General features: G+C 48.7%; 2 protein-coding genes across 2 annotated transcripts; one reads left to right on the top strand and one right to left on the bottom strand.

Moving 5' to 3' along the window:
- Positions 1–621: 621 nt before the first annotated feature.
- LOC135813064 (uncharacterized) lies at positions 622–2853 on the top strand. Its single transcript, XM_065326283.1, has one exon. The coding sequence runs from the start codon at positions 622–624 to the stop codon at positions 2851–2853; it is 2232 nt and encodes a 743-aa protein (XP_065182355.1).
- Positions 2854–4634: 1781 nt separating this feature from the next.
- LOC135813063 (uncharacterized) lies at positions 4635–8169 on the bottom strand. Its single transcript, XM_065326282.1, has 3 exons — positions 7136–8169; positions 6389–7010; positions 4635–6203 (listed from the first exon to the last, which is right to left on the bottom strand). The coding sequence occupies exons 1-3, from the start codon at positions 8167–8169 to the stop codon at positions 4635–4637; spliced, it is 3225 nt and encodes a 1074-aa protein (XP_065182354.1).
- Between the last annotated feature and the right edge of the window lie 5108 nt (positions 8170–13277).

Here is a 13277-nt window from a genome sequence, read left to right as displayed (position 1 = left end):
TGTACGATCCTAATCGGATAGACATGCAATGGCCGACGATCACATACCTTGTACGAAGCAATGCTGCAAGGAGATGAAGAGGGATATCCGTCCGTCTCTTGTCCGACTAAGCGACTAGGCGAAAATAATTCCAGGACTACATGAAAAAAGGAACACTGTCACTACGAAATGATTTGAGGAAATGAAGATTGCTTCCATATACGTGCACACCACTTGCTCCGACGAGTTTGAAATTTTCAAGTTCGTACGCATCAAACCACAAAGCCAGGCAAAACGGGAGCCGCGTACCGGATACGCATCAAAAGCTCGCCCGAGCCCTCGCGTCTCACGTACGCGGGTCAAAAGGTTACGAGGAGTGCGTCGTACGCGCCCACACTATCTAAAGGGAGTAGTAAAAATGTTTATTTTACTCCTCGCTATGCTCAGAGTACACACAGCGTACTCCGATCAAGCAAAAGTTTCTGGAATCAACTAGAACCCACGACAAATTTGGACGCGTTCAAACAGAACGCGGACGAAGTACTCTAGATGCTTTTCCTTTTACTTGCTCATAATTTATTTTCCTTCGATGAAGAAAGGTGGAAGTAAGTTTGTTTAGTTGAAAGTACATTTAGCTACAAGATGTCTCAACCAAGCCGAGTGATGCGAATGTTCGAGTTCGAGCTCGAGCATAATGCGAGAATGCTCAGGAACTACGTCTGCCATCTTGGTGCTGGAGAGTACCAGGATGCTAGCGTTTTGTTGCAGCTGATGGACAGGAGCCTCAGTGAGCTGCTTCGCGATGACGTCCTCGAGTTTGGGAGATACAAAGTAGCTATTGTCCTTCAACTGCGCTTGTTGAAGCAGGATGGTGTCACCGGTGACAAGGTGTTCATCAGCTTCTTCGTGCGCACGCGAACCACCATCATCCTGAATGATGATGATGTTCGTTACAAATTGGATAGTGCTGCAGCAGAGATCGATGCTCAAATCGATGAGTTTGTCCGGAATGGATCGGGGTGGATCGTGGATCACGTCGAAGCCGTATATCTGGAATTGTCGAAATTTGAGCCGATGGGAGGTGGAACGTTCATCCATCTCCCCCAGCACATCAAGGCTAAGACAGCCTGCCTCAATGTCATCAACAACGACGATCAGTGTTTGCAGTGGGCTCTGCTGGCCGCAAAACATCACGAGGATGTTGGTCCAAACAACATTCGAGTATCGAAGTACGTTCCATACGTCGACGAGCTGAACTTTGCCGGTGTAGAGTTTCCAGCTAGTATGTGTGCCATCACGACGTTGGAGCAGAACAATGTCGATCTCGCCGTCAACAATTTCGGCATATCGGATGATGGGAAGACTGTCGTTCCGCTTCGTCTGACCAGAAAAGGCGATCCTCAGGAAGCCATCAATCTGCTCCTGTTTTCTGGTCAAACTGAGGACGAACGTAACGTGCAGCACTGGGTGTTCATCAAGAACATGAGTCGTCTGGTACACAACAAAAGTCATCATTCACGGAAGGTGTGCTACCGGTGTCTGAACGTGTTGAGTACTCAGACGGCTCTGGAGAGTCACCAGCTGCATTGTAAAGACCATCTCATCGCGCGGGCGGTGATGCCGCAGAAGGGTGAAAAGCTGCGTTTCACGCAGTACGAGAAGCAGCTTCGTGCACCGTATGTGATTTATGCTGATTTCGAGAGCATCATCACACCTCATGCTGAGCCTAAAAGCATTGGGGGGAAGACGAAGCAGCACTCGGAGCACATACCCTGTTCTGCCGCATACATCGTCATGCGCAGTGATGGCACCGTGACGGATACGTTCCAGCATACGGGCGAAGATTCAGTAGAGCAGTTCCTGACCTCCCTGGAACTGCAGGAAGTCTCCATTCGTGAAGACTTGGAGAATCGTCGCCCTATGAACCTGACGCCTGATGAGGAGGCTGGTTTTCTCAGCGCCAGGGATTGCTGGATATGTAAACGTCGTCTCGGAGGGGATCGTGTGCGTGACCACGATCACATGACGGGTGCGTTTCGCGGAGCAGCGCACAACTCCTGTAATCTTCAGCTGCGCATCGTACCCGGCAAGGTGAACATCCCGGTGGTGTTCCACAATCTCAGGGGGTACGACGCGCATCACATCGTCAGTCATCTCGGTAAAACGAAGATTGACGAAGTGACGTACCAAGATGCTGGAGACAAGGAGCACACGGAGCAGCGCGGCTCCATCAACATCGTTCCGTCCAACATGGAAAAGTACATCGCTATGATGTGGCGGCAGTTCGTGTTCATCGACTCGTACGCTTTTCTCAGCACTTCGCTGGATAAGCTTGCGAAGGCAACACCTGGAGAAGCGTTCGTCCGCATGCGTGATCTGCATGAGGGGGATCCCGAGAAGACGGATCTTCTGCTGCGGAAAGGTGTATACCCGTACGAGTACATGGACTCGTTCAGCCGCTTCGACGAGGAGAGTCTCCCCCCACGGGAGAAGTTCTACTCGTCGCTGTCCGAGGCACACATCACCGATGACGAGTACCGTCACGCGCAAACCGTCTGGAGCAGGTTTGATTGTGTCACTCTGCGTTATTATCACGATCTTTACCTGAAGACGGACGTGTACTTGCTGGCGGATGTATTTGAGAACTTCCGCACCACCGCCATCGCCACGTACTCGCTAGATCCGGCCAACTACTACACGCTGCCCGGGTTTGCGTGGAGTGCGCTGCTCAAGGTGTCCGACGTCAGTCTGGACCTGCTGTCTGACGTGACGATGCACACCTTCATCGAGCACGGCATCCGCGGTGGAATCAGCATGAGTGTGCAGAGGTACGCTAAAATCCCTAAAATCTGCGCTGACTTTCAAACTTTATGAAAAACTGTTGACCATGTGTCAGAGGCCAATTCTTGCCATAGATTGTTCTAAGAACACCTACTCAACTTATTGTGATGTATAAAGTCATAAAGTTAATTTCGAATGAGTCGGTCTATTTTGTAAACTCCTTTACTTTTGGCCTAAAACTTAGCCTAAATTTTAGCCTGAAAACCACCTCAAAATCTAGCGCAAATTTTGGCCAATTCAAAAAAAATAATAAATATTAATAAAAATAATAAAATAAACCTCATATACATTTTGAGTACGCTCGGTGCGAGTCATGGGCCACTTACTCTTACAATTTTCATCGGGGTTACCCAGCACTATAAGAGCTATAAATAAAAAAGGGGTTGTTCAGAATACCGAAGAAGAAACGACTTCTCGTTCTAAAGCACATTCTGGCCCCATTCTGGCTGGGCTGCCCGGCTGCTGCCCCCCCCCCCTCCCCCCGGCTGCCTGGCTGTCCGGCTGCTGGCTGCCTGGCTGTCCGGCTGCCCGGACGTGCCTCCGGCACGCTCGAACGCGCCTCTGACGTGCCGATGGCTGTCGATCGCATGCGATTTTCGCATAGTCGTATAGGATACACTGCAAGTCTTGATGCTGTGAGTGAAAGTTGTCGATCAGATGGGATAGAGGGTACGTCTCCCAGCAATAGGCACCGACGATAGAGATTAGAATTTTAGCATCACCGTCGCTCAGGTTTTGTAGATTTCTACGAGCGGTCGTCGCGTGTTGCGGTGTGAGCTGGCGCGAGCTCTCCATGAAATGAAGACACCAAAGGAGAGAAAATCTCACCGGCAAGGGTTTGAACATTCGCGCAAACCGTAGCCAGGAAACGTTGCTGCGTGGAAGGAAGGCGCGTAAACGCTTCTGAACGATATAATTGCAATCGAATAGGAGACACGATAGTGCAATAGCATAATTGAGACTTTTGTACAAACAGGATTTCTTCAGAGAATGTAACGTTTCTTACAGGGGATGAAGGTTGAAGTGAGCTGAGAGAAAGTCACCAATGTTTGTTTTCTTCAGAAAACTAATCAGATGCCTGTCGACGCCTAGAAGGCGCTGTCGAGATTGATAGCATCTTTTTTCTGGCATGCACCGCTTTTGAAAATCATGCTCCGGTGCGTAGACGTGCTGATCGATCACGTGCGCACACGACGTGCACACGTAGTGTCCATCTATCACTGCCTCGGTCACGTGATTGCAACCATCATCACGTGCCGGAGAGCCCTTTGGCTGTCGAACGTAATTGATGAGCGCATCGAATTGATCACACAGGTCCATGATGTTCGGGAAATGGCGTCGATGCACCGTCTGCATCCGTCTATAATGCAGAGCCGACGAGTGTTCATTGGCCGTAGGAGTCGATATAAAAGACTCTGCTTGCTTTCGTCATGCATCATTATGCTCGTCAACAGGGTTAAGGTTGCATGCAATTTTTGGAGTGAGTAAGTGTTTCAGATCAGGAAGGTTCTATTCACAGATCCGGTTACGTATCAGTTGGAAGATCTAAAAGGTGAGGAACTTACAGGCGGTTTCTATGAAAATGAATTGCAACGAGCTAAAGAAACCGGACTGAGACTGAACAAAGTGATTCAAACGAAGCGCAATACATCTCTAGTATCTTTCAAAGGCTATCCAGCCAAGGTGGATGAATGGCTAAGAAAATCGGAAGCTAATCGATTGCGTAAGAATAAAATATTGTGAGAATCAAATATTATGAGAACACTATGTATTTCATGAAGTGAGCGAATGGTCTGTCGCTACGCTAAGATGTGTTATGCCGGTATCTTATAATGGCCATACGCAAGTGTGCTCACACCGTCGTCGAGGATGTACCTCTTGCTATCGAACGGTGATAGCGCCACTTTGCGGATGGTCTCACCATAGATGTGGTGATTCCGGCTGCGCAGCACATTCATCTCTCTCTCGATGCTCTGCTGATCGGGTAGAAGGCAGTCCTTGTACGTCGAGAACTGCAGAGTATCGTTCACGACGGACTTCTTCACGCCCTTCGCACGCTTTGCTGACTCTTCGCCGGTGTACGCGTACATCTTTGAGCGAAGCCCCACGAACTCGCTCATGATGCGTCCACCCAGCTCATCCTTGAACTTGCCGGCGACTTTCTTGTTTGCGAGGGAGTGCAGAGGATGGTCAGTCGGATAGTTGGATGTATTGTACTGACCCATCATGTCACTCATGTCCGCATACAGGTCGGCCGTGGCGTACTGCAGGATGAACGAGTCGGTGTCCGTGTAACACAGCCGTACGTTCTGACCATAGCGTGGCTTCAGAGTGTCGTAGAAGAAGCTGTACATCAGCACCTTCGACAACTCTAGGATGGAGAAACCCACGTAGATAGGTTTGTTCAAGTGAACTTTACACTTGAAGAACTCCGCCGCCACCAGGTCGTTGTCGTACACGATACTGCGCTTGTACGTTCGCTTGGCGATGGCGCGCCGCAGCCTGTCCACCTCTTCTTCCGAGCGGACAAGCTTCAGGTTCAAGCGGCGCCGGACGTTCTCCATCGTCTTGCCAAACACTGCATTGTTCATGAGTTTGTAGAAATCTTTCTCAAACTCCGATGCAGCATTCGTACGCAGATCGGTGTTCAGCTGGATGTACGAGCGCATCCACGGACGCTGCGTGAACTGGAGGACGCGATGCACTTCACTCACTTCCACGCCAAGCGCCACGTACGCCTGCAGATTTACGTAGTGGCACACGTAGCGGGTTTTTGGCAGCAGAGTGAGCATCAGCTTCTTCTCCTTCTGCTTGCCCAAGCCGAGCTGTTGCGCCAGCTGCTGCTGATGCGGCGACAGCATGTCGTCCGTCACGCACATGTTCTCGGGGCAAGGAGGATACTCGTTTAGCGCATCGTGCACACCATCGGGAATCGTGAGATCACACTCCACGATATATCCCACAGGCAAATCGTGGGGGTGCGTCATGACGATGTCGTCCACGAGATCATCGCTGATGTCCTCCACGAACTTGAAGTCGCCGATGGGCAGGGGCTGCTGCATGGCCCAGCCGTACAGATTATTTGCATCGACGTACTGCAGATACGTCATAGGCTTCGAGGGGTCGTACCCGTCTGGTATAAGATCGTTGTTACCCTCGGCGTACCTCTGCACACTCATGCTGATTCCACCGCGGATGCCGTGCTCGATGAAGGTGTGCATCGTCACGTCAGACAGAAGGTCCAGACTGACGTCGGACACCTTGAGCAGCGCACTCCACGCAAACCCGGGCAGCGTGTAGTAGTTGGCCGGATCTAGCGAGTACGTGGCGATGGCGGTGGTGCGGAAGTTCTCAAATACATCCGCCAGCAAGTACACGTCCGTCTTCAGGTAAAGATCGTGATAATCACGCAGAGTGACACAATCAAACCTGCTCCAGACGGTTTGCGCGTGACGGTACTCGTCATCGGTGATGTGTGCCTCGGACAGCGACGAGTAGAACTTCTCCCGTGGGGGAGACTCTCCTCGTCGAAGCGGCTGAACGAGTCCATGTACTCGTACGGGTATACACCTTTCCGCAGCAGAAGATCCGTCTTCTCGGGATCCCCCTCATGCAGATCACGCATGCGGACGAACGCTTCTCCAGGTGTTGCCTTCGCAAGCTTATCCAGCGAAGTGCTGAGAAAAGCGTACGAGTCGATGAACACGAACTGCCGCCACATCATAGCGATGTACTTTTCCGTGTTGGACGGAACGATGTTGATGGAGCCGCGCTGCTCCGTGTGCTCCTTGTCTCCAGCATCTTGGTACGTCACTTCGTCAATCTTCGCTTTACCGAGATGACTGACGATGTGATGCGCGTCGTACCCCTTGAGATTGTGGAACACCACCGGGATGTTCACCTTGCCGGGTACGATGCGCAGCTGAAGATTACAGGAGTTGTGCGCTGCTCCGCGAAACGCACCCGTCATGTGATCGTGGTCACGCACACGATCCCCTCCGAGACGACGTTTACATATCCAGCAATCCCTGGCGCTGAGAAAACCAGCCTCCTCATCAGGCGTCAGGTTCATAGGGCGACGATTCTCCAAGTCTTCACGAATGGAGACTTCCTGCAGTTCCAGGGAGGTCAGGAACTGCTCTACTGAATCTTCGCCCGTATGCTGGAACGTATCCGTCACGGTGCCATCACTGCGCACGACGATGTATGCGGCAGAACAGGGTATGTGCTCCGAGTGCTGCTTCGTCTTCCCCCAATGCTTTTAGGCTCAGCATGAGGTGTGATGATGCTCTCGAAATCAGCATAAATCACATACGGTGCACGAAGCTGCTTCTCGTACTGCGTGAAACGCAGCTTTTCACCCTTCTGCGGCATCACCGCCCGCGCGATGAGATGGTCTTTACAATGCAGCTGGTGACTCTCCAGAGCCGTCTGAGTACTCAACACGTTCAGACACCGGTAGCACACCTTCCGTGAATGATGACTTTTGTTGTGTACCAGACGACTCATGTTCTTGATGAACACCCAGTGCTGCACGTTACGTTCGTCCTCAGTTTGACCAGAAAACAGGAGCAGATTGATGGCTTCCTGAGGATCGCCTTTTCTGGTCAGACGAAGCGGAACGACAGTCTTCCCATCATCCGATATGCCGAAAACGTTGACGGCGAGATCGACATTGTTCTGCTCCAACGTCGTGATGGCACACATACTAGCTGGAAACTCTACACTGGCAAAGTTCAGCTCGTCAACGTATGGAACGTACTTCGATACTCGAATGTTGTTTGGACCAACATCCTCGTGATGTTTTGCGGCCAGCAGAGCCCACTGCAAACACCGATCGTCGTTGTTGATGACATTGAGGCAGGCTGTCTTAGCCTTGATGTGCTGGGGGAGATGGATGAACGTTCCACCTCCCATCGGCTCAAATTTCGACAATTCCAGATATACGGCTTCGACGTGATCCACGATCCACCCCGATCCATTCCGGACAAACTCATCGATTTGAGCATCGATCTCTGCTGCAGCACTATCCAATTTGTAACGAACATCATCATCATTCAGGATGATGGTGGTTCGCGTGCGCACGAAGAAGCTGATGAACACCTTGTCACCGGTGACACCATCCTGCTTCAACAAGCGCAGTTGAAGGACAATAGCTACTTTGTATCTCCCAAACTCGAGGACGTCATCGCGAAGCAGCTCACTGAGGCTCCTGTCCATCAGCTGCAACAAAACGCTAGCATCCTGGTACTCTCCAGCACCAAGATGGCAGACGTAGTTCCTGAGCATTCTCGCATTATGCTCGAGCTCGAACTCGAACATTCGCATCACTCGGCTTGGTTGAGACATCTTGTAGCTAAATGTACTTTCAACTAAACAAACTTACTTCCACCTTTCTTCATCGAAGGAAAATAAATTATGAGCAAGTAAAAGGAAAAGCATCTAGAGTACTTCGTCCGCGTTCTGTTTGAACGCGTCCAAATTTGTCGTGGGTTCTAGTTGATTCCAGAAACTTTTGCTTGATCGGAGTACGCTGTGTGTACTCTGAGCATAGCGAGGAGTAAAATAAACATTTTTACTACTCCCTTTAGATAATGTGGGCGCGTACGACGCACTCCTCGTAACCTTTTGACCCGCGTACGTGAGACGCGAGGGCTCGGGCGAGCTTTTGATGCGTATCCGGTACGCGGCTCCCGTTTTGCCTGGCTTTGTGGTTTGATGCGTACGAACTTGAAAATTTCAAACTCGTCGGAGCAAGTGGTGTGCACGTATATGGAAGCAATCTTCATTTCCTCAAATCATTTCGTAGTGACAGTGTTCCTTTTTTCATGTAGTCCTGGAATTATTTTCGCCTAGTCGCTTAGTCGGACAAGAGACGGACGGATATCCCTCTTCATCTCCTTGCAGCATTGCTTCGTACAAGGTATGTGATCGTCGGCCATTGCATGTCTATCCGATTAGGATCGTACACAATTCTTGCTCGTAGTCTGATTCCATATATAGACATATTTATTTTTTCGTAATTTTGCAGCGTTTGATTTATTTGTTCGTAATTTTTCGTCGTTTGCAGCTACAACACTATCGTCATACATCTGCGCGTGTGAATGCACATGTGCATCTTACCTGGTGATGAGCATGATCCTCCCCCCGATTGAATTGTTGTATAAATTCGTGCAAGGTAAGTAAAATAGTTTACTAAGTCTTGCTGTTAGGTAAATCGGGGGGAGGATGTTTTTCCACATCTCTCCAGTACCTGTAGACCCGTATGTGATGGTGATTGGGTGGTTACGGTCGTCATCAAAGAGTTGATGGGGGTTGCGATGGTGGTTGTGTTAGCATTACGATAGGATCTGTACACATAACAACAAGATTTGCTAATAGGGTATATAGGACCTGTACACACATAAGATGAATAACGATAGGATCTGTGTACGTAACAACAAGATTTGCTAATAGGGCATATAGGACTTGTACACACATAAGATGATTATTAGGGTTTGCTGAGTGTTGTTGTTGTCGTTGTGATCTGTAGTACCTGCACACATAAAAAGAGTAGAGTTGACATGGCAATAGGATTGTTATGGTGATAGGGTTACGAGGGCTACTAGGGTTATCGTCTCTCGAAATATTAGGGTTATTGGTGGGCTTATAGTCACCAGAAATATTAGGGTTATCTTCATGGTGATAGGGTTATCAGGAATATTAGGGTTATCTTCATGGTGATAGGGTTATCAGGAATATTAGGGCTATCGTCATGGTGATAGGGTTATCAGGAATATTAGGGTTATGGCCATGGTGTCAGGATTATTAGGGTTATGGTGTTATCAGAAATATTAGGGTTATCGCCATGGTGATAGCCCTAGGGTTAGGGTTATCGTCATGTTGATAGGGTTAGGGTTATCAGGAATATTAGGGTTATCGTCATGGTGATAGCCCTAGGGTTAGGGTTATCGTCATGTTGATAGGGTTAGGGTTATCATCGTCAGGAATATTAGGGTTATCGTCATGGTGATAGCCCTAGGGTTAGGGTTATCGTCATGTTGATAGGGTTAGGGTTATCATCGTCAGGAATATTAGGGTTATCGCTATGGTGATAGCCCTAGGGTTAGGGTTATCGTCATGGTGATAGGGTTAGGGTTACAGGGATTATTAGGGTTAATATGCCGCGATTTTTAGGGTTAAACGTACAGATTTAGGGTTAAATCGCACAATTTAGGGTTAAAACGCCCAGGTTTTAGGGTTAAATCGCATTACGTCATCGATGACGTCATGTGTAAAACGCTCCGATTTTAGGTTAAATCGCAAAAATTTACCGTAAATCGCAAAAATTTGCCGTAAATCGGAAAAAAGGGTTAAAACGCCCCGGTTTTTAGGGTTAAATCGCTATGACGTCATCGATGACGTCAGTGAGTTGGTACACGCCTAATACTTTCTACTAACGTACATGTACATGTACAAGCTAATGTGCCTTCAAGACCATCCACACCTCTCTTCGCTCGTGCCGCCTCGCCAGGAAGCTAGCCTCGTCCCGCGGACAAGGTCGCAGCTCCATGTCCGCCATCAGAATCAGCTACAAAAGTGCTCCTTACGACCCCAACTTTCTCGAGCGTTCGTTCCCTTATGGTGAAGTGGATGAATGCAACAGGCTTCCGCAAGACATGTGTCCAGAACCGATGCCCCAGTTGAAGTCTCTCCAATCCTTCAAGACGAAGGTCCACCGCCACTTGCGTCAAAATAATTGGCTCTGGGCTATGGACTCCCTGTCAGGCTATGTCAACCGTCAATGAGCAATTACCCTCGTCCATCATCTCTTTCTCTTTTTTATTTTATTTCTCTTTCTCGTGGCTCCCTTTCTCTCTCTCTCTCTATCTATCTATCTATTTATTTACTCAATCTGCGGACAGCATGCTGTTTCGTTCTTTTATCTATCTCTCTCTCTCTCTCTCTGTCTCTCTCTCGCTCACTCTCTCTCTCTCTCTCTTTATCTCTTGATATCCCTCCCTCCCTAGCTGTATTCCTATCGATGACTGGTCGTAGACTATGATTCCGAGACCTCCGGTCAGATGAGCCTTGCAAACCACATCGGCGCTTTGCTCCTACTCCCCTTTGTCTTGTTGTCCAGTATCATTTCAGTTGTCCTCTTCCCCTGATTATTAGTAGGGCTGTGTTTGCTAGTAAAAAAAGAAAAAGATAAAAGTGCTCCACAGAAACAACATAAAATTATTACAGAAATAATGCAAGGGGGGGGGGGAAGGGGTACTAAAGGTAAAGTAGGTAAAATATGAGGGAGTCTAGAAGTGAATGGAAGGGGGAACAGAGTACGAGCATTTTCGTCTTTTGTCTTTAGTTCGTAGCCTGTCCATTGCCCACTCCCAGCGGGTTATGTCCAGGTGGGCAATGACCTTCTCTTTGAACATCTGCAATTCTTTCCTTGTTCACGGGTTCAGCAGAACACACTGCAGGGGCTGGTTCCAGACCTCCACAACATGCTGGGGGAAGGAAGAAAGTACATCATTCCGTTCTCTGAGGGGAAGAATGGGAGTGAGCTGAAACTGGTGTGATGAATGCAGTTGTGTGCTATGGCTTGGTGTGTTGGTAGCTCAGGGGGGAAGACGGGCGAGGAGCATATCTGGGCCTGTTGAACAATGGAGCTTGTACAGAAAGCAGAGTGCTCCAAGCGTTCTGGGAATGCCTAGGCTAGGGAGGTTTTTCTTTGTTTTTCCATTTTTCTACAATCATTGATCACGGCTCTCGGGCAAAGACTCAAAAAATGCATAGTGGGAGCATAGTGATGGTGAGGCTTTCTGGCCTCAGCCGACCTGAGGTCTCGACATGTTGAGTACATAAACGCACCAAAAAGAACGAAGAAGAAAAAATGAAAGAAGTCGCAAGTACATGATACTAAATGTTAGGAAGAGAGACAGTACATTAGAAGGAGGGGAAAGATAAGACAGCGAGTGTTAGGAGGAGAAGGAGAGAAAAGAAGGACACACGTTATTGGAATGAGCAGGTGGAGCGGATTTTGAAAATCATGGGGTGAGGCAGATATGATGCTGATACTCAGAGATGATCATGTGCCCACGATCAGTCGTTGGTCTTCTAACAGCGGTTGGCTGCAACCTTGAAATGCTGCAAGTTCTTGGTGCAAAATGGACCAGAGAAGTCTCTGGCGGGCAGCTGGTTCCAGACGGGGAAAACTGCGCGAGGGTAGGCTCGACATAGGTTGTTTCGGGAAGGGACTGGAGGTTTATTTGCCTGTTGGTGTGCGTGGGCATTACATCTTTGAAACGCACTACGGGTGGAGTGGACTGTTTGGGATTGGGCTGCTGGGGTGGCAACATCCTCTGTAGAAGGCGATGTGCATCTGGACAATGCATATTGTACAGGAGGCAAAGGTATGGTCCCTCACCGATTAGGCGATGGCCACCCTGTTGGATGGGGCGAGCCAGAGTGGTGTGTGCCCGGGCGGACAAAGCGCTTGCAGATCACACAATGACACCTGGAGTCCAGCACTCGGGAGGGAGTCCGGAGGAAGCCGAGATGCTGCGATCCTCAAATAGCCAACTTGAAAACATACCAGATCTCTTCAAAACATTGGACTTACGAGCTTGTTTGAGGTGACGCAAGTAACTTATTATCGTGTTCCAGGCTAATGAAGCTAAGGAAAAAAATGTTGATGGGAAAAACCTCAGGCTCTTCAACAAATTTCTGAAAACTAATGGTTTCGCGAGTAAACTTCCGTGCCTTCTCCTAAGGTGATATATAAGCAAGAGGAAACAAGTGCAAATACAATGAATTCTGAACTCGGATGGTGAGCCAATTAAATTATAGTTGAAAAGGAGAAGGACAAAATGTTACGAGTTACGACTAACTGTCCACCAACCACCATCTTGTCGCACTCGCTGACTGTATAAGATCTGGTTACGTTGGTGGACAGTTTAACTTGTAACATTTTATCCTTCTCCTTTTTCACCATAATATATTTGGCTCACCATCCGAGTTCAACTTTGCATACCTAATGAGCCGCCATAACCTATACGGCGAAACGTACGTCATGCGGAACAAATTGTTATTGCACACAACTAGTCTATCATATTTACATGATACAGTGTAGTGAAGTTCAGTAGAATGTTGACGTTTCGGTTTGTCACAATTCGTCTTCGCTTAGATTCCCCTTTCTTTGTTTTCTACATAAACTTGAGCCTCCCAAGTTGGGTGGTTTGTTGCGTCGTCGAGTTGTAGTAAGGCCGGTATGTTGTCAGTTATGTGCCATTTTTGCCGCAACTCTGCTGGCATGGACATAACAAAGAGTGGCTCCACAGTAGCAGAACAACTAGAGGTGTCGACCATGCAGAGGACATGTGCTACATGCACGGTGTTGAACAGTTAGTCGACCAACCACCGCACGGCTGCAACACACTGGACCAGATGATGTCCGACCTACCCGTAGAATCATT

This window comes from Sycon ciliatum, chromosome 3 (genome assembly GCF_964019385.1).
Source record: "Sycon ciliatum chromosome 3, ocSycCili1.1, whole genome shotgun sequence".
In the NCBI taxonomy this organism is placed as follows: Eukaryota; Metazoa; Porifera; class Calcarea; order Leucosolenida; family Sycettidae; genus Sycon; species Sycon ciliatum.
Note: the sequence above shows the minus strand (reverse complement) of the source record. Positions and strands in the feature narration are given on the sequence as shown.

What these genes read in the sequence shown, in the direction of transcription:
- LOC135813064 (XM_065326283.1), top strand. Translation starts at nt 622, where the DNA reads ATGTCTCAACCAAGCCGAGTGATGCGAATGTTCGAGTTCGAGCTCGAG.
- LOC135813063 (XM_065326282.1), bottom strand. Translation starts at nt 8,169, where the DNA reads ATGTCTCAACCAAGCCGAGTGATGCGAATGTTCGAGTTCGAGCTCGAG. An exon ending in GAGAAGCAGCTTCGTGCACC is followed by an intron (nt 7,011 to 7,135) that starts GTATGTGATTTA and finishes CGTCGTGCGCAG; the next exon opens with TGATGGCACCGTGACGGATA. An exon ending in ATCTTCTGCTGCGGAAAGGT is followed by an intron (nt 6,204 to 6,388) that starts GTATACCCGTAC and finishes CTTTACCTGAAG; the next exon opens with ACGGACGTGTACTTGCTGGC.